General features: G+C 44.9%; 1 protein-coding gene across 1 annotated transcript; it reads left to right on the forward strand.

Moving 5' to 3' along the window:
• The first annotated feature begins 963 nt into the window (after positions 1-963).
• Positions 964-5,335, forward strand: LOC119348969 (protein tesmin/TSO1-like CXC 3). Its single transcript, XM_037616983.1, has 8 exons — positions 964-1,034; positions 1,144-1,236; positions 4,076-4,173; positions 4,294-4,378; positions 4,479-4,550; positions 4,663-4,729; positions 4,807-4,919; positions 5,023-5,335. Exons 3-8 carry the CDS (start codon positions 4,088-4,090, stop codon positions 5,023-5,025), a joined length of 426 nt encoding a protein of 141 aa, XP_037472880.1. The 5' UTR covers positions 964-1,034; positions 1,144-1,236; positions 4,076-4,087; the 3' UTR covers positions 5,026-5,335.
• The last annotated feature ends 19,192 nt before the right edge of the window (positions 5,336-24,527 follow it).

Raw genomic sequence — 24,527 nt, forward strand, 5'->3', positions numbered from 1 at the left:
AAGTCGGCCAACAACTATTTGGATACGAAGCGTTGGAGGGAAGATTGGTTAGAGAACCGGTCAAGTCATTCGGATAGAGGTTCTCAGAATCAATGGATCAAGTTGTGGAGGGCCAACATTCCTGCTAAGACGAGAAGTTTTTTCTAGCGTTTAGCAAAGAATTCTATCCCAACTGGAAGTCGAACCGTTGGCGAGCTCGGGGGTCCACGATGAGGCGATGGCTAGGGCTCGCCTGAGTTGCGTGCTCGTCAGCAAGCTTCGGGTGTGGTCGTCCAGCTCGATTTCGAGCACTCCTGGGCAGGCAATTTGGTCAGGGTGTATGGTCGGTCGTGACGAACACAAGGGTCACGACGACAAGGTCAAATTGGCGTTTACCTTGCCGGAATCAATGGCATGATGACGATGAGACTCGGGTGTCGTCGTGGACATGTTCCGGGGCATCTCCGGACGTGCGCCTGGTATCCAGACAATGCGCTAATGAGAGGGGGACATAATGGTGGTGAGGTCGGGCTCAGGGTGGAGTAGCTCGCCGGAATTTCACCACCAGCTAAGATGAATCAATTCAATCAACTCCTAGTCACCAGAATTACTTTGAGCCACAATATCAATAAATTCAATCAATTCCTAGTCGCCAGAATTATTTTGAGCCACGGTATCAATCAATTCAATCAACTCCTAGTCACCACTAGCTAAGATGAATCAATCATAGAAATTCTAAATAATTTTTAATTCACTCTAAACTAATAGTTACATTAAAAATTTGACAAATTTAGGATTTGGAATAAAATTTTAAGACACTTTTTAGGGTAATTTTTTTGAGAGATATAAGGAAGAGCCAGTCTTGGGGCCTTTTTAGTTTGCTGTCGGGGATCCGAGCCCAGCCCAGCCCAACCAACGAGGCTCCTCCTTTGGTTTCGTTTGGCTTATAGCCGAGGCGGAGCCGCGGAGGAGGCGGTGCTGCTTTGCTTCGCTTCGCTTCGCTTCCTTCCCGCTGCCGGCGTCGGCGTCGGCATCGGTCGCGTCTCCGCCCGCAGGTGAGCCGCCGGCCTCCTCTCGCCGCTCCCCTCCCCCTCCGCCTCCTCCGCCTAGGGTTTTGTTCCATTGAGCTGACGAGCATTCCCCCCGTTCCGTTGTTCGTCGCAGCCGCAGGCACCGCCTCCTCCTCTCCGCGAGCTCGGCGACTCCCTCGCTGCAGAATCCGACGCTCCTCCCGCTTCCGCACGCCCGCAGGTGCAGGTGAGAAGCGCGCGCCCCCACCTCCCTCCCCCTCTCCGACCCCCGCAGCAGCGCAGTCCCCTGCTCGTAGTCAGCAGTTAATCGGCCGACGGAGGGCCCGCGCTTCCGGCCCGGTGTCGTACGCTCCGCGGCGGACGTTCGCATTTGGGATGGGGATTTTGGCAGGGAAGGTTGTGCGGTGAACTGTTTTTGGCAGGGAATGTTTCTGCTAAGTCCTCTTGTCCGACATATCGTTTCTGCTAATTTTGGCCGGGATTTGGGATCGGGATTCGCGTCCTGGGCTACCGGATGTTCTGTTCTTAGTTATTAGGCATATTACTTGAGTTCTTAGCTAGTTGCTAGTGTATTCTGAATTTCCGAGCAGATATTGGATGGATCAGGAGAACCGCCATGGCTGTGTTGGTTTGTTACTTGTTAGTGTATTCCGTGCAGATATTGCAACTGATTACTTGGTGCTGTGGTGATCTATTTACCCAGTGGCATGCAATTTTACTTGACTTGTTCTTAGTGCGTTGCTTAGCCCAATTTGTGTGCACATTGCTGTAAGATGAGCTGTGCCGTGTGATGTTCCTTTACAATGATAGACTCTGTCTTTCCTGCATTCGGATGCATTTTTAATTAAGTGACCTGCTGATGTTGAGATTCATCTGCTATAATATATAGTTTACTTGGGTTCTTAGTTATTGGTATAATTCATGGTTGCTTGCTAATGGTGCCACCAACTGTTTTGTTTGTTAGCGTATTCTGAGCAAAAAATCTTTAAGATTATCATAGTTTCTGAGAAATTGGTTGCTGAACCAATTATATCTCTCAACCCTTGCTGAGGTTAAGTACTAGGTGTTTTCTAGGATACAGATGCTTTCACAAAGTTAATTAGTTTCAATTCTCCAGGCAAGCATTCATCATCTTTTGATTGACATTCATCTTGCATTGCGTCAAATGCAGTATGCAACCTACGGTGTAAAATGCTGGCTTATTACATATGCCAAGTGTGTAGGTGGATACATGTATTTTCTGCCTAGACAAGATTGAGCGCGTGTTCTCCCGAATTAGTTCTACTTCATTGTTGAGTATTTATATTGCTTGCATTCTTACTTATTGTTGCGATTCATGAATGCTTGTCGATGGCGCCACGACTGTTTTGTTTGTGACTTTATTCCAAGCAGATATTGCAAGTGATTGCTTGCGCTCTGGTGATCTTACTGAGAGGCATGTTATTTCACTTGACTTGTTTTTAGTGTGTTGCTTAACCCAATTTGTGTGCACATTGCTGTAGGGTGAGCTGTGTTTTGTGATGTTCCTTTATGATGATAGACTATGTATTTCCTGCATTCGGTTGCATTTGTACCTGAGTCACCTGCTGATGTTGAGATTCATTTGCTAGTTTACTCACGTTCTAAGTTACTGGTATGATTCATGAATGCTTGCTAAGGGTGCCACCTACTGTATTGTTTGTTAGGTATTCTGAGCAAAAAATCCTTCTGATTTTGTTAGTTTCTGAGCAAAATTGGTTGCTGAACCCATTATGTATCTATCAATCTTGGCTGAGTGTTAAGTACTGGGTGTTTTGTAGGATACAGATGCTTTCACAAAGTTAATAGCTCTGATTCTCCAGGCAAGCATTCATCTTCTTTTGATTGACATTCGTCTTGCATTGCGTTGAATGCAGAATACAACCTATGGTGTAAAATGCTGGCCTATTTCATATGCCAACCGTGTAGGTGGATGCATGTATTTGCTGCCTAGACAAGATTGTGCGCGCTGTGTTCTCCCGGATTAGTTCTAGTTCATTGTTGAGTATAGTCTGTAAATTCTATGGGCATGGCGCACTTGGATGCATAATTAATGAACTATTTCATTTTATTAAATTTCTTGGTTCCTGCTCTAAACCATATGTATTTATTGCATCTGCTGATGTTGAGATCCATCTGCTATAATATATAGTTTACTTGGGTTCTTAGTTATTTGTGTAATTCATGAATGATTGTTAATGGTGCCACCAACTCTTTTGTTTGTTACTGTATTCTCAGCAAAAAAATCCTACCAACTGTTATTTTAGCGGATTCTCAGAAAAAAATCCTTCTGATTTTCTTAGTCTCTGAGCAAAATTGGTTGCCGAACCCATTATATTTATCTCTCCCCTTGCTGAGTGTCAATATTCAGTTGCTTCCACAAAGTTAATTAGTCAAGTATTAGTTGGTTCATCTGCTATAATATATAGTTTACTTGAGTTAGTTCTGGTGTGGTTCGTGAATGCTTGCTAATGGTGCCACGACTATTTTGTCCGTTACTGTATTATGAGTAGATATTGCAGCTGATTGTTTGAGCTCTGGTGATCTTCTTACTGAATGGCATGCAATTTCACCTGACTTGTTTTGAGTGAGTTTCCTAGCCCAACTTGTATGCAGACTGCTGTAAGATGAGCTGTGCTGTGGGATGTTATGTTGGAATTAACTTACTGCATGGAGTATATACTAGTACTTCCTATTTTATTCGTTTCCAAGAAAGATTCTTGATGTGCTTTCGATGCTTTGCTGCTTTGTGATGATGAAAGCTGAACCTGAATGTCGATGGTATGTGTCGTCCAGAATTAGTTCTAGTTAATTGTTTGAGTTACTTGTTCTCCTTTGCAATGACGAATTGTTGGCAAGTTGGTGTCTCCTTCACAAATTGTGTAGCTGAACAGAAACAGTTCTTTTTCTTCACTTATCATTTGTACTAGTTTTGTTTTTCGGGCAAAAAAAACCTACAGCTGATCGAATGCCTGAATCAATTTATCTCCCAATCAAGTATTATCTGTTTGATACTACATACTTAAAAATTGTGCATCACATTGCAGAGATACCTCGTCATGTCAGCTGCTGTAGATAGTGCACGGAAGAGGTGCAGCTGTGGCAGCTCCAAATGGCAGAACTTGAGCACCAAATGCCTGAACTTGTACGCACAGACACACTGGTTGAATTATATGAACCAGATCCATGCAATCAACTCGAAGGGAGTAGTAGTTAATTGGTAGTGCTGCTGTCTAACTGTTGCTTGTTGATATGCTGCGTGCAGAAAGTGCGGTTGTTTCAAGGCTGGTGTGCATTGCATGCATGGGCGATGCAAGTGCAAGGGCTGCGAGAACAATCCGTATGACCTGGTAAGATATGCTTCTTTCTTAGAGCACACTACATTCATGAACACCATTCTGCTCTGGCCTCTGCCAAGAACCTGAAAGAAATGTGTTGCGCTTATTCCAGGCCTATGAGGGTGGCAAGGGGTGCACGTGCAAATCCAACAAATGCAAAATCATGACCTGTGGTTGCCGGGAGGTATGCGCTCTACATGCACGGTCCTTCCTTGTTCTGCATTCTTGTCTATTCAGAAACTAGACATGCTATTGTTGCTTCTCTGATCTTGACTGAAATTCGCCTTTTCCTGAAGCGCGGGGCCAGGTGCACCTTAGAATGCAGTTGCCAAGGGTGCGAAAATGGAAAAGGGACCGGAGGGGGTGAGCAACCACATTCTCCTCTCTTTATGTGTGACTCCTTGTTTGCATGATGGATCACGCTCGTGTATTTGTCTCAGCTGTTCTGCGTGTAGAAGCAGCCGATAAGTCCAATGCTGGACCAGGCGGGCAGGGAGGTACCATCAGCAGCGGCGAGGCCGTCGAACCGTCCAGCAAACGGCCAAAACTCAAGGTAAGTTTGTGCCTCTTCTACTTGTGCAGAGAAAGTGTAGTGTATGTAGTATGTCTGTTTAGGGGTAAGCAAGTAACCCTGGTGATATGCCCCTTTTGTGCAGTGATGACAGTAGGCTTGAGACATACCAGAGCATGATGCAAGTCACCTTACATACTTAGCATCCTTGTAATGATTACTCAAAGCAAGTACGGCGAGAACTCCATGATCTGCGATGTCGTTTGCCTCAGTCTCAGGGGGCTTTGGTGGACCCCTAGCTCTTGATCAGACTGATAGATACTTGATACATATATACTCCTGTAGGAATCATTGCTCTCATCGGTTGCTGTCCATACTCCATACATACTATCTGCAAATGATTTCTCTCTTATAAACTTTAGGAATTTTCTGGTGGTGTTTGTAATCCAAACTGGTATGCGTAGACAAAGAGGCCCTGGTGGCATTGTTTCCGCATTGCGTTACATATTCTCATGATATGCTCCCCTCCTGTTTGCATCATCATCTTGCAGTCTGCTTGATTTATGCTCTGCTTGAAAATCGCTTGTGAGCTTTACTCTGGTCTCTCAAGGAGGCAAAACAAGTTCTCCATCATCATCTTGCAGACTTAAACTTGTAGCACAAGAGCTTGACATAAACTTGTAGGCGTGATAGCAGCACCAACTCAGAGGCCAGAGGCCATAGCATCGGATGCTCTCGCCCTCTTCTGCATACATACGCGTAAACTGATTCAGTTCTTTGCCCACTGGAAAAATACAGTTGGACAGTCTTCAGTTGTACGAAGCTCAACTTATGACTCCATCACTAGAGCAGAAAACCAAGCATCTAACTCATCAACTAAGAAATACAGAGGGAATCCAACACATGCATCCACGTTGATCCTTCTACCTACCAACTACTTTTAAGAGGTTTTTGCAGTTTACTCACAATTAGAAACAGAGTTTTTTGTATCTATTTCTGAAAGAATTCTGCCTACGAACTACTCCACAATGCAAGGATTCAAGCATCAAACACGAGATGCTTACTAGATCTTCTAGGCTACCTTTTCTAGTCCTAGCCAACCTCCACCGAAAGACCATCGTCGACTCAGCTTCATGCCCTCGCTGCGAGATATGATATTTGATATGAGATTGCTCACCACCCTTGCCCGATGGTTGACGCCCCTTACGACTCTACGGGGATGTTTAAAAGAATCCCATGAGGAAACCTGTCAAAAGAATCTTTTGTAGAAAAAGCAACAACCGCGTTGTCAGTCTCCAAAATAACAACAGGACTTTGGAATGTAATACCAATATATAACCCAGCGAGCGCCGCACGAAATTCTGCTTCATCCACACAAGTGTACAACCTGATAAAATCCCACGAGGAAACCAGGACTTCGCCAAGGTGATTCCTGGCAATTATCCCAATGCTGGCAGATCTCATGCTCTCCACAAAACTAGCATCAACGTTTATCTTAGTATACCCTTGGTCCGGTGGCTCCCAATTACGATGAACCTTCGCGATTGGTGTGATGTACCTCCCATTATCAATCACCCGCTTACCTTTGATACTTAAGTCAACTTGCGCACAGTTTTTGACATTTGTGAAGGATTTCCAGTAATTTCCCACAAAAGTGACAGAAGCACGTAAGGATTCTTTCCCCTTCCCGAAGATCATATCATTTCTGAGATGCCAAGCTCTCCAAAGCATGAATAAAACTTGATCACGTTCTGGCAACCCCAATTGATCAAGCAGAATAAACATCCAGTCCGGCCCTGTAAATCTGAAAAGCTCCTTGGCAGGAATATTCCACTCTTCTCTCATAGCGAAATGGAACGCATGCACCTTTGGACAAGACACAAGGGCATGGAAAGTACTTTCATCCTCCATCCCGTATATAGTGCACATACCTAACACCGTTTGGTGATGAATAACTCTGTTTACCTGGGTCACCAAACTGTTAGACGCAGCTCGCCAGGCAAAAACTCTTATATTTGGTGGGACTTTGGCTTTCCAAATAACATCCCACACACTTCTTCCCTTGTCAGCAGCATAAATAGACGATCCTGTCTCGCCCTTGCCATCCTGAAAGTTTAAAGCCAGTCTATACGCACTTTTAACCGAGAACATGCCATTTTTCTCATAGTGCCAAGCAATTAGATCTCCCTCACCTATAGTCCGAATACGTAAACTTAGGATCTCCTCATCATCATGGTTATAGAACAGGTGCCTGATTAAATTTTCATCCCATCTTCTTGTTCCGCTTATGAATAATTCAGAGACCCATTTCAGTCTAATGCGGTTCTTTTTGACTAAAACTCTAAGGCCAGAATTTCTAGGTAGCCAATTATCTCTCCAAATATTAACATTTTTTCCATCGACCACTCTTTTTTTAGCAGATCCAATCCGTGCACAATGCCTTGCCAATTCACGGAGGTAGCCTGCGGGAAAGCAGTATCCATTATGTGACCATTAGGATAATATTTCACCTTCAAAACCTTAGCACATAAAGATTCTGGATTCACTAGCAACCTCCAAGCCCGTTTAGCCAAGAGAGCTTGATTAAACAATCTAAGATCTCGGAACCCATGCCTCCCTCTCTTTTAGATTTTGTGAGTTTATCCCAAGCTAGCCAATGAGTTTTCCTTCTGTCATCTTCGTCCCCCCACCAGAAGTTTCTTATAATCTAAGATAACTCATCACATAATGAAGCCGGAAATTTAAAAAATACCCATGGCGTACACTGGGAGCGCTTGCAAAACTGCCTTTATTTGATTTCCTTTTATACCACTGGAGACATATTTTTCAATACAGTTTGAAGCTCTTTTTAATGCCTTGTCTTTTGTTGATTGGAACTTACCAAGCTTCATTCTACCCTCAGATACCGGTAAGCCAAGGTACTTATCTTCAAACCCTTCTGCAGTGATATTAAGAATGACCATAGTGGCCACTTGATCCTCCGTACTACATTTTTTGCCAAACTTGATCGAACACTTATCGGGGCTCAGAAGCTGACCAGTTCCCACCTCATAGCCCGACAAAATATTTTTAATGATCAAGGCTTGATCTATGTGTTGGGGAACGTAGTAATTTCAAAAAATTTCCTACGCACACGCAAGATCATGGTGATGCATAGCAACGAGAGGGGAGAGTGTGATCTACGTACCCTTGTAGATCGACAACGGAAGCGTTGTGACAACGCGGTTGATGTAGTCGTACGCCTTCACGATCCGACCGATCCAAGCACCGTTACTCCGGCACCTCCGAGTTCTTGGCACACGTTCATATCAATGACGATCCCCGGGCTCCGATCCAGCAAAGCGTCGGGGAGGAGTTCCGTCAGCACAACGGCGTGGTGACGATTTTGATGTTCTACCGTCGCAGGGCTTCGCCTAAGCACCGCTATAATATGACCGAGGTGGAATATGGTGGAGGGGGGCACCGCACACGACTAAGGAACGATCACGAAGATCAACTTGTGTGTATAGAGGTGCCCCCCTGCCCCCGTATATAAAGGAGCAAGGGGGAGGGGGCGGCCGGCCTAGAAGGGGGCGCGCCAAGGGGAATCCTACTCCCACTGGGAGTAGGACTCCTTCCTTCCTTGTTGGAGTAGGAGAAGGGGAAAGAGGGGGAGAGGAAAAAGGAAAAGGGGGCTGCGCCCCTTGTCCAATTCGGACCAGAGGGGGGGGGGGCGCAGGGCTCCTTCCTTTTGGACTCTCTCCTCTATTCCCGTATGGCCCAATAAGGCCCATATACTCCCCGGCGAATTCCCGTAACTCTCCGGTACTCCGAAAAATATCCGAATCACTCGGAACCTTTCCGATGTCCGAATATAGTCGTCCAATATATCGATCTTTACGTCTCGACCATTTCGAGACTCCTCGTCATGTCCCCGATCTCATCCGGGACTCCGAACTCCTTCGGTACATCAAAACTCATAAACTCATAATATAACTGTCATCGAAACCTTAAGCGTGCGGACCCTACGGTTCGAGAACAATGTAGACATGACCGAGACATGTCTCCGGTCAATAACCAATAGCGGAACCTGGATGCTCATATTGGCTCCTACATATTCTACGAAGATCTTTATCGGTCAGACCGCATAACAACATACGTTGTTCCCTTTGTCATCGGTATGTTACTTGCCCGAGATTCGATCGTCGGTATCTCAATACCTAGTTCAATCTCGTTATCGGCAAGTCTCTTTACTCGTTCCGTAATACATCATCTCACAACTAACTCATTAGTTGCAATGCTTGCAAGGCTTTATGTGATGTGCATTACCGAGAGGGCCCAGAGATACCTCTCCGACAATCGGAGTGACAAATCCTAATCTCGAAATACGCCAACCCAACATGTACCTTTGGAGACACCTGTAGAGCACCTTTATAATCACCCAGTTACGTTGTGACATTTGGTAGCACACAAAGTGTTCCTCCGGCAAACGGGAGTTGCATAATCTCATAGTCATAGGAACATGTATAAGTCATGAAGAAAGCAATAGCAACATACTAAACGATCGGGTGCTAAGCTAATGGAATGGGTCATGTCAATCAGATCATTCACCTAATGATGTGATCCCGTTAATCAAATAACAACTCTTTGTCCATGGTTAGGAAACATAACCATCTTTGATTAACGAGCTAGTCAAGTAGAGGCATACTAGTGACACTCTGTTTGTTTATGTATTCACACATGTATTATGTTTCCGGTTAATACAATTCTAGCATGAATAATAAACATTTATCATGATATAAGGAAATAAATAATAACTTTATTATTGCCTATAGGGCATATTTCCTTCAATCTCCCACTTGCACTAGAGTCAATAATTTAGTTCACATCACCATGTGATTTAACACTAATAGTTCACATCTTTATGTGATTAGTTCACATCTTCATGTGACCAACACCCAAAGGGTTTACTAGATTCAGTAATCTAGTTCACATCGGTATGCGATTAACACCCAAAGAGTACTAAGGTGTGATCATGTTTTGCTTGTGAGAGAAGTTTAGTCAACGGGTCTGCCACATTCAGATCCGTATGTATTTTGCAAATTTCTATGTCAACAATGCTCTGCACAGAGCTACTCTAGCTAATTGCTCCCACTTTCAATATGTATCCAGATTGAGACTTAGAGTCATCTGGATTAGTGTCAAAACTTGCATCGACGTAACCCTTTACGATGAACCTTTTTGTCACCTCCATAATCGAGAAACATATCCTTATTCCACTAAGGATAATTTTGACCGCTGTCCAGTGATCTACTCCTAGATCACTATTGTACTACCTTGCCAAAATTAGTGTAGGGTATACAATAGATCTGGTACATAGCATGGCATACTTCATAGAACCTATGGCTGAGGCATAGGGAATTACTTTCATTCTCTTTCTATCTTCTGTCGTGGTCGGGTTTTGAGTCTTACTCAATTTCACACCTTGTAACACAGACAAGAACTCTTTCTTTGACTGTTCTATTTTGAACTACTTCAAAATCTTGTCAAGGTATGTACTCATTGAAAAAAACTTATCAAGCGTCTTGATCTATCTCTATAGATCTTGATGTTCAATATGTCAGCAGCTTCACCGAGGTCTTTCTTTGGAAAATTCCTTTCAAACACTCCTTTATGCTTTGCAGAATAATTCTACATTATTTCCGATCAACAATATGTCATTCACATATACTTATCAGAAATGTTGTAGTGCTCCCACTCACTTTCTTGTAAATACAGGCTTCATCGCAAGTCTGTATAAAACTATATGCTTTGATCAACTTATCAAAGCCTATATTCCAACTCCGAGATGCTTGCACTAGTCCATAGATGGATCGCTGGAGCTGTTGGAAATATGCCCTAGAGGCAATAATAAAAGTATTATTATATTTCATTGTTCATGATAATTGTCTTTTATTCATGCTATAACTGTATTATTCAGAAATCGTAATACACGTATGAATACATAGACCTCAATATGTCCCTAGTGAGCCTCTAGTTGACTAGCTCGTTGTGATCAACAGATAGTCATGATTTCCTGGCTATGGACATTGGATGTCGTTGATAACGGGATCACATCATTAGGAGAATGATGTGATGGACAAGACCCAATCCTAAGCATAGCACAAAGGTCGTTTAGTTCGTTTGCTAGAGCTTTGCCAATGTCAAGTATCTCTTCCTTAGACCATGAGATCGTGTAACTCCCGGATACCGTAGGAGTGCCTTGGGTGTATCAAACGTCACAACGTAACTGGGTGACTATAAAGGTGCATTACAGGTATCTCCGAAAGTAGCTGTTGGGTTGACACGGATCGAGACTGGGATTTGTCACTCCGTATGACGGAGAGGTATCTCTGGGGCCACTCGGTAATGCATCATCATAATGAGCTCAAGGTGACCAAAGTGTTGGCCACGAGATCATGCATTACGGTACGAGTAAAGTGACTTGCCGGTAACGAGACTGAACAAGGTATTGGGATACCGACGATCGAGTCTCGGGCAAGTAACGTACCGATTGACAAAGGGAATTGTATACAGGGTTTGATCGAATCCTCGACATCGTGGTTCATCCGATGACAACATCGAGAAGCATGTGGGAGCCAACATGGGTATCCAGATCCCGCTGTTGGTTATTGACCGGAGAACGTCTCGGTCATGTCTACATGTCTCCCGAACCCGTAGGGTCTACACACTTAAGGTTCGATGACGCTAGGGTTATAAAGGAAGTTTGTATGTGGTTACCGAATGTTGTTCGGAGTCGCGGATGAGATCCCGGACGTCACGAGGAGTTCCGGAATGGTCCGGAGGTAAAGATTTATATATGGGAAGTCCTATTTTGGCCACCGGAAAATGTTCGGGATTTTTCGGTATTGTACCGGGAAGGTTCTAGAAGGTTCTGGAGTGGGGCCCACCTGCATGGGAGGACCCACATGAACGTGAGTAGTGGGGGAAAGGCCCCACACCCCTGGTCAAGGCGCACCAAGATCCCCCCTTAGAAGGAATAAGATCATATCCCGAAGGGATAAGATCAAGATCCCTAAAAAGGGGGGATAACAATCGGTGGGGAAGGAAATGATGGGATTTCTTTCCTCCCACCTTGGCCAATGCCCCAATGGACTTGGAGGGCAAGAAACCAGCCCCCCACCCCTATATATAGTGGGGAGGCGCATGGGAGCTTAACACAAGCCAAGGCGCAGCCCCTCCCCTCCCCAACACCTCTCCTCCTCCGTATATGCTTGGCGAAGCCCTGTCGGAGTACTGCTGCACCAACTACACCACGCCGTCGTGCTGCCGTTGGAGCAATCTTCCTCAACCTCTCCTTCCCCCTTGCTGGATCAAGAAGGAGGAGACGTCTCCCGTCCCGTACGTGTGTTGAACGCGGAGGTGCTGTCCGTTCAGCACTTGGACATCGGTGATCCGAATCACGTTCGAGTACGACTCCATCATCACCATCCCCTTGGCTAGCTTCCGCTCGTGATCTACAAGTGGTATGTAGATGCAAACTCTCTCCCTTGACTCGTTGCTTAGATGAACTCATAGATGGATCTTGGTGAAACCGTAGGAAAATTTTTAATTTTCTGCAACGTTGCCCAACAGGAGCTTGCATATTTTGTTAGCACCTTTAGGATTGACAAAACCTTCTGGTTGTATCATATACAACTCTTCTTTAATAAATCTATTAAGGAATGTAGTTTTGTTTATCCATTTGCCAGATTTCATAAAATGCGGCAATTGCTAACATGATTCGGACAGACTTAAGCATAGATACGAGTGAGAAACTCTCATCGTAGTCAACACCTTGAACTTGTCGAAAACCTTTTGCGACAATTCTAGCTTTGTAGATAGTAACACTACTATCAGCGTCCGTCTTCCTCTTGAAGATCCATTTATTCTCAATTGCTTGCCGATCATCGGGCAAGTCAACCAAAGTCCATACTTTGTTCTCATACATGGATCCCATCTCAGATTTCATGGCCTCAAGCCATTTTGCGGAATCTGGGCTCACCATCGCTTCTTCATAGTTCGTAGGTTTGTCATGGTCAAGTAGCATGACCTCCAGAACAGGATTACCGTACCACTCTGGTGCGGATCTCACTCTGGTTTACCTACGAGATTCGGTAGTAACTTGATCTGAAGTTACATGATCATCATCATTAGCTTCCTCACTAATTGGTGTAGTAGTCACAGGAACAGATTTCTGTGATGAACTACTTTCCAATAAGGGAGAAGGTACAATTACCTTATGAAGTTCTACTTTCCTCCCACTGACTTCTTTCGAGAGAACCTCCTTCTCTAGAGAGGATCCATTCTTAGCAACGAATGTCTTGCCTTTGGATCTGTGATAGAAGGTGTACCCAACAGTAACTTTTTGGGTATCCTACGAAGACACACTTTTCCGATTTGGGTTTGAGCTTATCAGGATGAAACTTTTTCACATAAGCATTGCAACCCCAAACTTTAAGAAACGACAACTTTGGTTTCTTACCAAAGCACAGTTCATACGGTGTCGCCTCAACAGATTTAGATGGTGCCCTTTTAACGTGAATGCAGCTATCTCTAATGCATAACCCCAAAACGATAGTGGTAGATCGGTAAGAGACATCATAGATTGCACTATATCCAATAAAGTACGGTTATGATGTTCGGACACACCATTATGCTGTGGTGTTCCATGTGGCATGAGTTTGTGAAACTATTCCACATTGTTTTAATTGAAGACCAAACTCGTAACTCAAATATTTGTCTCCGCGATCAGATCGTAGAAACTTTATTTTCTTGTCACGATGATTTTCCACTTCACTCTGAATTTTTTTGAACTTTTCAAATGTTTCAGACTTATGTTTCATCAAGTAGATATACCCATATCTGCTCAAATCATCTGTGAAGTTTAGAAAATAACGATACTTGCCGTGAGCCTTAACACTCATCGGACCACATACATCAGTATGTATTATTTCCAATAAGTCAGTTGCTCGCTCCGGAGAACGGAGTCTTAGTCATCTTGCCCATGAGGCATGGTTCGCAAGCATCAAGTGATTGATAATCAAGTGATTCCAAAATCCCATCAGCATGGAGTTTCTTCATGCGCTTTACACCAATATGACCTAAACGGCAGTGCTACAAATAAGTTGCACTATCATTATTAACTTTGCATCTTTTGGTTTCAATATTATGATTATGTGTATCACTACGATCGAGATCCAACGAACTATTTTCATTGGGTGTGTAACCATATAAGGTTTTATTCATGTAAACAGAACAACAATTTATTCTCTTACTTAAATGAATAACCGTATTACAATAAACATGATCAAATCATATTCATGCTTAACGCAAACACCAAATAACACTTATTCAGGTTCAACACTAATCCCGAAAGTATAGGGAGTGTGCAATGATGATCATATCAATCTTGGAACCACTTCCAACACACATCGTCACTTCACCCTTAACTAGTCTCTGTTTATTCTGCAACTCCCGTTTCGAGTTACTAATCTTAGCAACTGAACTAGTATCAAATACTGAGGGGTTGCTATAAACACTAGTAAAGTACACATCAATAACATGTATATCAAATATACTTATGTTCACTTTGCCATCCTTCTTATCTTCCAATCACTTGGGGTAGTTCCGCTTCCAGTGACCAGTCCCTTTGCAGTAGAAACACTTAGTCTCAGGCTTAGGACCAGACTTGGGCTTCTTCACTTGAGCAGCAACTTGCTTGCTGTTCTTCTTGAAGTTCCCCTTCTTCCCTCTGCCCTTTTCTTGAAACTAGTGGTCTTGTCTACCATCAACACTTGATGTTTTCTCGATTTCTACCTTTGTCAATTTCCGCATTACGAAGAGCTTGGGAATCGTTTCCGTTATCCCTTGCATATCATAGTTCATCACGAAGTTCTACTAATTTGGTGATGGTGACTAGAGAATTCTGTCAATCACTATCTTATCTGGAAGATTAACTGCCACTTGATTCAAGCGATTGTAGTACTCAGACAATCTGGGCACATGCTCACTAGTTGAGCGATTCTCCTCCATCTTTTAGCTATAGAACTTGTTGGAGACTTCATATCTCTCAATTCGGGTATTTGCTTGAAATATTAACTTCAACTCCTGGAACATCTCATATGCTCCATGACGTTCAAAACGTCTTTGAAGTCCCGATTCTAAGCCATTAAGCATGGTGCACTGAACTATCAAGTATTCATCATATTGAGCTAGCCAAACGTTCATAACGTCTGCATCTGCTCCTGCAATAGGTCCGTCACCTAGCGGTGCATCAAGGACATAATTCTTCTGTGCAGCAATGAGGATAAACCTCAGATCACGGATCCAATCCACATCATTTCTACTAACATCTTTCAACACAATTTTCTCTAGGAACATATCAAAATAAACACAGGGAAGCAACAACGCGAGCTATTGATCTACAACATAATTTGCAAAATACTACCAGGACTAAGTTCATGATAAATTTGAGTTCAATTAATCATATTACTTAAGAACTCCCACTTAGATAGACATCCCTCTAATCCTCTAAGTGATTACGTGATCCAAATCAACTAAACCATGTCTGATCATCACGTGAGATGGAGTAGTTTCATTGGTGAACATCACTATGTTGGTCATATCTACTATATGACTCACGCTCGACCTTTCGGTCTCCGTGTTCCGAGGCCATATCTGTATATGTTTGGCTCGTCAAGTATAACCTGAGTATTCTGCGTGTGCAACTGTTTTGCACCCTTGTATTTTAACGTAGAGCCTATCACACCCGATCATCACGTGGTGTCTCAGCACGAAGAACTTTCGCAGTGATGCATACTCAGGGAGAACACTTCTTGATAATTAGTGAGAGATCATCTTATAATGCTACCGTCAATCTAAGCAAGATAAGATGCATAAAAGATAAACATCACATGCAATCAATATAAGTGATATGATATGGCCATCATCATCTTGTGCTTGTGATCTCCATCTTCGAAGCACCGTCGTGATCACCATCGTCATCGGCGCGACACATTGATCTCCATCGTAGCATCGTTGTTGTCTCGCCAATCTTATGCTTCCACGACTATCGCTACCGCTTAGTGATAAAGTAAAGCATTACAGCGCGATTGCATTGCATACAATAAAGCGACAACCATATGGCTCCTGCCAGTTGCCGATAACTCGGTTACAAAACATGATCGTCTCATACAATAAAATTTAGCATCATGTCTTGACCATATCACATCAGAACATGCCCTGCAAAAACAAGTTAGACGTCCTCTACTTTGTTGTTGCAAGTTTTACATGGCTGCTACGGGCTTAAGCAAGAACCAATCTTATCTACGCATCAAAACCACAACGATAGTTTGTCAAGTTGGTGCTGTTTTAACCTTCGCAAGGACCGGGCGTAGCCACACTCGGTTCAACTAAAGTTGGAGAAACTGTCACCCGCTAGCCACCTTTGTGCAAAGCACGTCAGGAGAACCGGTCTCGCGTAAGCGTACGCGTAATGTCGGTCCGGGCCGCTTCGTCCAATAATACCGCCGAACCAAAGTATGACATGCTAGTAAGCAGTATGACTTATATCACCCACAACTCACTTGTGTTCTACTCGTGCATATAACATCAACACATAAAACCTAGGCTCGGATGCCACTGTTGGGGAACGTAGTAATTTCAAAAAAATTCCTACGCACAAGCAAGATCATGGTGATGCATAGCAACGAGAGGGGAGAGTGTGATCTACGTACCCTTGTAGACCGACGACGGAAGCGTTGTGACAACGCGGTTGATGTAGTCGTACGTCTTCATGATCCGACCGATCCAAGCACCGTTACTCCGGCACCTCCGAGTTCTTGGCACACGTTCAGCTCGATGACGATCCCCGGGCTCCGATCCAGCAAAGCGTCGGGGAGGAGTTCCGTCAGCACGATGGCGTGGTGACAATTTTAATGTTCTACCATCGCAGGGCTTCGCCTAAGCACCGCTACAATATGACCGAGGTGGAATATGGTGGAGGGGGGCACCGCACACGGCTAAGGAACGATCACGAAGATCAACTTGTGTGTATAGAGGTGCCCCCTGCCCCCGTATATAAAGGAGCAAGGGGGAGGGGGCGGCCGGCCTAGAAGGGAGCGCGCCAAGAGGAAACCTACTCCCACTGGGAGTAGGACTCCTTCCTTCCTTGTTGGAGTAGGAGAAGGGGAAAGAGGGGGAGAGGAAAAAGGAAAAGGGGGCTGCGCCCCTTGTCCAATTCGGACCAGAGGGGGGGGGGGCGCATGCCTCCTTCCTTTTGGCCTCTCTCCTCTATTCCCGTATGGCCCAATAAGGCCCATATACTCCCCGGCGAATTCCCGTAACTCTCCGGTACTCCGAAAAATACCCGAATCACTCGAAACCTTTCCGATGTCCGAATATAGTCGTCCAATATATCGATCTTTACGTCTCGACCATTTCGAGACTCCTCGTCATGTCCCCGATCTCATCCGGGACTCCGAACTCCTTCGGTACATCAAAACTCATAAACTCATAATATAACTGTCATCGAAACCTTAAGCGTGCGGACCCTACAGTTCGAGAACAATGTAGACATGACCGAGACATGTCTCCGGTCAATAACCAAAAGTGGAACCTGGATGCTCATATTGGCTCCTACATATTCTACGAAAATCTTTATCGGTCAGACCGCATAACAACATACGTTGTTCCCTTTGTCATCGGTATGTTACTTGCCCGAGATTCGATCGTCGGTATCTCAATACCTAGTTCAATCTCGTTACCGGCAAGTCTCTTTACTCGTTCCGTAATACATGATCTCACAACTAACTCATTAGTTGCAATGCTTGCAAGGCTTTATATGATGTGCATTACCGAGAGGGCCCAGAGATACCTCTCCGACAATCGGAGTGACAAATCCTAATCTCGAAATACGCCAACCCAACATGTATCTTTGGAGACACCTGTAGAGCACCTTTATAATCACCCAGTTACGTTGTGACGTTTGGTAGCACACAAAGTGTTCCTCCGGCAAACGGGAGTTGCATAATCTCATAGTCATAGGAACATGTATAAGTCATGAAGAAAGCAATAGCAACATACTAAACGATCGGGTGCTAAGCTAATGGAATGGGTCATGTCAATCAGATCATTCACCTAATGATGTGATCCCGTTAATCAAATAACAACTCTTTGTCCATGGTTAGGAAACATAACCATCTTTGATTAATGAGCTAGTCAAGTAGAGGCATACTAGTGACACTCTGTTTGTCTATGTATTCACACATGTATTATGTTTTCGGTTAATACAATTCTAGCATGAATAATAAACATTTATCATGATATAAGGAAATAAATAATAACTTTATTATTGCCTCTAGGGCATATTTCCTTCAGTATGGACCCCTTAAAAAAATAGAAGACTATCATCCGCAAATAATAGATGAGAAATACCTGGCGCATGTCTATTTAACTGGAAATACTTTAGAACACCTTTGTCACATGCATCCTTTAATAACAAAGATAGGGCCTCAGCCACAAACAGGAACAAGTACGGCGATAATGGATCCCCTTGCCTGAGCCCACAAGAAGGATAAAAAGGTTCCAACAATTGACCATTAAACCGGACTAAAAAATTCACTGAAGTAACACATGTCATGATTTAGTTAATCCAAGTTGGCACAAAATGAAAAGCCCCCTAGCATACTCTTAAAAAATGCCAATCTACGCGATCATACGCTTTTGCCAGGTCCAACTTATAAGCACAGAACTCTCCACGGTCCACGCTGATCTTTTAAAGTACTTAACGAATGAATACATTCAAAAGTAATAAGTGCGTTATCTGAAATTAACCTTCCGGGAATAAAGGCACTTTGAGTGGGAGAGATCATACCATCCAGAATAGGTATCAGTCTATTCACGAGGCACTTCGAAATAATTTTATAAATGACATTGCACAGGCTGATTGGTCTGAATTCCTTGATGGACTGAGGATTTTTCACTTTGGGAATAAGAACAATGGTAGTATCATTTATGTTGGGGAACGTAGTATTTCAAAAATTTGCCTACGGTCATGCAAGATCTATCTAGGATAAGCATAGCGACGAGCGGGAAGAGTGTGTCTACGTACCCTCGTAGATCGAAAGCAGAAGCATTTAATAACACGGTTGATGTAATCGAACGTCTTCGTGATCCAACCGATCCAAGTACCGAACGTACGACACCTCCGCGATCAGCACACGTTCACCTCGGTGACATCCCTCAAACTCTTGATCTAGTTGAAGCCGAGGGAGAGTTCCGTCAGCACGATGGTGTGGCGACGGCGATGATGAAGTTACTGGCATAGGGCTTCGCCTAAGCACTACGACGATATGACCGAGGTGTGTAACTGTGGAGGGGGCACTGCATACGGCTAAAAGATCAACTTGTGTGTTCTAGGGTGCCCCCCTCCCCACGTATATAAAGGAGGGAGGGGGAGGGGCAGCCGGCCCTTGGGGGCGCGCCAAGGTGTGGAGTCCTACTAGGACTCCCTAGTTCTAGTAGGATTCCACCTCCCACACGAAGTAGGAAAGGGGAAGGGAGAAGGAGAAGGAAAGGGGGGCCCCTTCTCCTAGTCCTAATCGGCTTCCTGCCCAAGGGAGGGTGCACCAGCCCCTTGTGGGCTGGTGTGCTTTCCTCTTATGGCCCATAAGGCCCATAACTTCTCCTGGGGGTTCCGGTAACCTCCTCGTACTCCGAAAAATACCCAAACTTCTTTGAAACCATTTCGATGTCCGAATATAGCCTTCCAATATATCAATCTTTATGTCTCAACCATCTCGAGACTCCTCGTCATGTCCGTGATCTCATCCGGGACTCCAAACAAACTTCGGTTCATCAAATCACATAACTCATAATACAAATCGTCATTGAACATTAAGCGTGGGGACCCTATGGGTTCGAGAACTATGTAGACATGACCGGGACACATCTCTGGTCAATAACCAATAGCGGAACCTGGATGCTCATATTGGCTCCTACATATTCTACGAAGATCTTTATCGGTCAAACCGCATAACAACATACGTTGTTCCCTTTGTCATCGGTATGTTACTTGCCCGAGATACGATCGTCAGTATCATCATACCTAGTTCAATCTCGTTACGGGCAAGTCTCTTTACTTGTTACATAATATTTCACCCCGCAAATAACTCATTAGTCACATTGTTTGCAAGGCTTATAGTGATGAGCATTACCGAGAGGGCCCAGAGATACCTCTCCGAAACACGGAGTGACAAATCCTAATCTTGATCTATGCCAGTCCAACAAATACCTTTGGAGACACCTGTAGAGCATCTTTATAATCACCCATTTACATTGTGACGTTTGATAGAACACAAAGTGTTTCCTCCAGCATTCGGGAGTTGCATAATCTCATAGTCTGAGGAGCATGTATAAGTCGTGAAGAAAGTAGTAGCAATGAGACTATAACAATCATAATGATAATCTAACGAATGGGTCTTGTCCATCACATGATTCTCCTAATGATGTGATCCCATTCATCAAATGACAACACATGTATATGGTTAGGAAACATAACCATCTTTGATAAACGAGCTAGTCAAGTAGAGGCATACTAGGGACAATTATGTTTTGTCTATGTATTCACACATGTACTAAGTTTCCGGTTAATACAATTCTAGCATGAATAATAAACATTTATCATGAAATAAGGAAATAAATAATAACTTTATTATTGACTCTAGGGCATATTTCCTTGAGTCTCCCACTTGCACTAGAGTCAATAATCTAGTTCACATCGCCATGTGATTTAACACCAATAGTTCACATCACCATGTGATAGTTCACATCGCCATGTGACTAATACCCAAAGGGTTTTACTAGTCAATAATCTAGTTCACATCGCTATGTGATTAACACCCAAAGAGTACTAAGGTGTGATCATGTTTTTGCTTGTGAGAGAAGCTTAGTCAATGGGTCTGTCACATTCAGAGCCGTATGTATTTTGCAAATTTTCTATGTCTACAATGCTCTGCATGGAGCTACTCTAGCTAACTGCTCCCACTTTCAATATGTATCCAGATTGAGACTCAGAGTCATCCGGATCGGTGTAAAAGCTTGCATCAGCCTAACTCTTTACGATGAACTCTTTATCACCTCTGTAACCGAGAAATATCTCCTTAGTCTTCTAAGGATAATTTTTACCGCTGTCAAGTGATCCACTCCTGGGTCAATATCGTACCCTGAGGGAGTCCTGGATTAGGGGGTGTCCGGATAGCCGGACTATACCTTCGGCCGGACTCCTGGACTATGAAGATACAAGATTGAAGACTTTGTTCCGTGTCCGGAAGGGACTTTCCTTGGCGTGGAAGGCAAGCTTGGCGATACGGATATGTAGATCTCCTACCATTGTAACCGACTCTGTGTAACCCTAGCCCTCTCCGATGTCTATATAAACCAGAGGGTTTTAGTCCGTAGGAGGAACATACAATCATACCATAGGCTAGCTTCTAGGGTTTAGCCTCCTTGATCTCGTGGTAGATCTACTCTTGTACTACCCATATCATCAATATTAATCAAGCAGGACGTAGGGTTTTACCTCCATCGAGAGGGCCCGAACCTGGGTAAAAACATTGTGTCCCCGGTCTCCTGTTACCATCCGCCTAGACGCACAGTTCGGGACCCCCTACCCGAGATCCGCCGGTTTTGACACCGACATTGGTGCTTTCATTGAGAGTTCCTCTGTGTCGTCACTTTTAGGCCCGATGGCTTCTCCGATCATCAACAGCGATGCAATCCAGGGTGAGACCTTCCTCCCCGGACAGATCTTCGTATTCGGCGGCTTTGCACTGCGGGCCAATTCGCTTGGCCATCTAGAGCAGATCGAAAGCTACGCCCCTGGCCATCAGGTCAGATTTGGAAGTTTGAGCTACACGGCCGACCTCCGTGGAGATTCTTCGACGGAATCGAGCCGCAGCCGAGCGCGCCGCACTGTCACGATGGGCATGATCTAGCTCTGCCGCCGAACAGTGCCCTGGAGGCCGCACCCGCATCAGCTCCGACCCTTAATTCAGAGCCAACCGCGCCAATCGAGGATGGGTGGTTGGACACCGCCCCGGGGGCTGCAATCTCTATGGCGATCGAGCCGAACACCAGCCCTATTCTCTGTGAAGCCCGTGACTCCAAGGAGCCGGACTCCTCTCCAGACTCCGAGCCCTCCGCGCCCCTACCAATCGAACCCGATTGGGCGCCGATCAGGAGTTCACTGCCGTGGACATCTTTCAGCACTCGCCCTTCGGCGATATTCTGAATTCACTAAAGTCTCTCTCTTTATCAGGAGAGCCCTGGCTGGACTATGGTCAACAAGGTTGGGATGCAGATGATGAAGAAATTCAAAGCCCACCCACCACCCACTTCGTAGCCACTGTCGATAATTTAAACGACGTGCTCGACTTCGACTCTGAAGACATCGACGGTATGGACGACGATGTAGGAGATGAACATGAACCAACACCTATAAGGCACTGGACAGCCATCTCATCTCATGATGTATACATGGTGGACGCACCCAAAGGAAGCGACGACGAGGAACACAGGGATGCAACGAGGGATCGTTCACTCGAAAAGCAATTAAAGTGGCAACGTAAGCGCCGCTCCAAGCCCCGTCTCGATAGAGACAGCAACCATACAGACCCAGCCATAGAGCAGGACGAGCCGGCGGACGACGAACATGCCTTCGAGCAACCGTCCGAACAGGGCAACTTGGATAAACAAACCGAACACCCCGTCCCTGGCGGAAACAACAGTCCGAACGACCTTACGCCGGATAGGCTCATGGAGCAGAAGAACCTCCACAAAAGGCTCGTCGCCACTGCGCGTAGCCTGAAAAAGCAGAAGCGGAAGCTCAAAACTGCGGAAGATGCACTCAGAATCAGATGGAGCAAAGTACGCAACACCGCAGACAAATATGGCGGCAGTCGTCGCACAAAAAGCTATCCAAAGCGAAAGCTACTGCCTGAATTTGACGAGGAGGCCTTAGAGCCTCCGCAGTCAAAAAGATGGCCCAGCCAGATCTATCTATGGGCCAAGAAAGCAAGCTCTAGTAAGCAATGAAACACAACAAATATCCGAACATCATGGTACACCCAAATACAGGGGTGCCGCACACCCCCTATGTTTCACCGATGAGGTGCTGGACCATGAATTTCCAGCGGGATTCAAGCCCGTAAACATAGAGGCGTACGACGGAACAACAGACCCTGGGGTCTGGATCGAGGATTATATCCTCCACATACACATGGCCAGAGGAGATGACCTCCACGCCATAAAATACTTACCCCTCAAGCTTAAAGGGCCAGCCCGGCATTGGCTCAAAAGCCTTCCCGAAAACACCATTGGAAGTTGGGAAGATCTTGAGGATGCTTTCTGGGCAAATTTTCAAGGGACCTATGTCCGCCCTCCGGATGCAGACGATCCCAGTCACATAACTCAACAGCGCGGAGAGTCAGCCCGGAAATTCTAGAACAGATTTCTTACTAAAAAGAATCAGATAGTCGACTGTCGGGACACCGAAACCCTAGCAGCTTTTAAGCATAACGTTCGAGACGAATGGCTCGCCAGACACCTCGGCCAAGAAAAGCCAAGAACAATGGCCACATTAACAAGCCTCACGACCCTCTTTTGCGCAGGAGAGGACAGCTGGTTGGCAAGATGTAGCACCAGCGACCCAAGTACATCCGAAGTTAGGGATGGAAACGGAAAACCCCGACGCAGCAAGGACCAGCGCCGGAATAAGGGAAACAACCCAAAGAGCATGGCGGTCAACGCCGGATTCAAAAGCTCGCGACAGAATCAGAGAAAGCCGCCCCTCAAGGATAACAGGGATGAGCTATCCAACTTAAACAAAATCTTGGACAAGATATGTCAAATACACAGTATTCTCGGGAAGCCTGCGAACCATACCCACAGAGATTGTTGGGTTTTCAAGCAATCCGGCAAACTCAACGCCAAACACAAGGGGCTCGACACACCAAGTGAGGACGATGACGAACCCCACAAGCAGAGCACCAGGAAACAAAAGGATTTCCCACAAGAAGTCAAAACAGTAAACTTACTTCACGTGACGAACAAAATGGCGCCAACAGAGATACGCGCCATACGGCCTATCCCAAAGGAGTCTCGCCAATGGTTGTTAAAACCGATCACCTTCGACCATCAGGATTAATCTAGGAGTATCCAAAACGCAGGCTGGACTGCATTGGTATTAGATCCAATAATCGGCGGACTCCACTTTACAAATGTCCTGATGGACGGCGTCAGTGGTCTAAACCTGTTATACCAGGACACAATCCGCAACATGGGGATAGACCCAACAAAAATTCGCCATAGCAAAACCTCCTTTCAAGGGGTAACGCCAAGCCCGGATGCCCGTTGCATGGGTTCTCTCCGGCTAGAAGTTAGGTTCGGCTCCCCGATAACTTCCGTCGCGAACAACTAACTTTCCACATCGCCCCATTCTCAAGTAGCTATCAAGCACTGCTGAGACACAAAGCTTTCGCCCGCTTTAACGAAATACCGCATTATGCATCTCTTACGCTTAAGATGCCCGGTCCACGAGGCATCATCTCATTAAAGGGAAAACATTGAGTG

Source organism: Triticum dicoccoides, chromosome 1A (genome assembly GCF_002162155.2).
Source record: "Triticum dicoccoides isolate Atlit2015 ecotype Zavitan chromosome 1A, WEW_v2.0, whole genome shotgun sequence".
Taxonomy (NCBI): Eukaryota; Viridiplantae; Streptophyta; class Magnoliopsida; order Poales; family Poaceae; genus Triticum; species Triticum dicoccoides.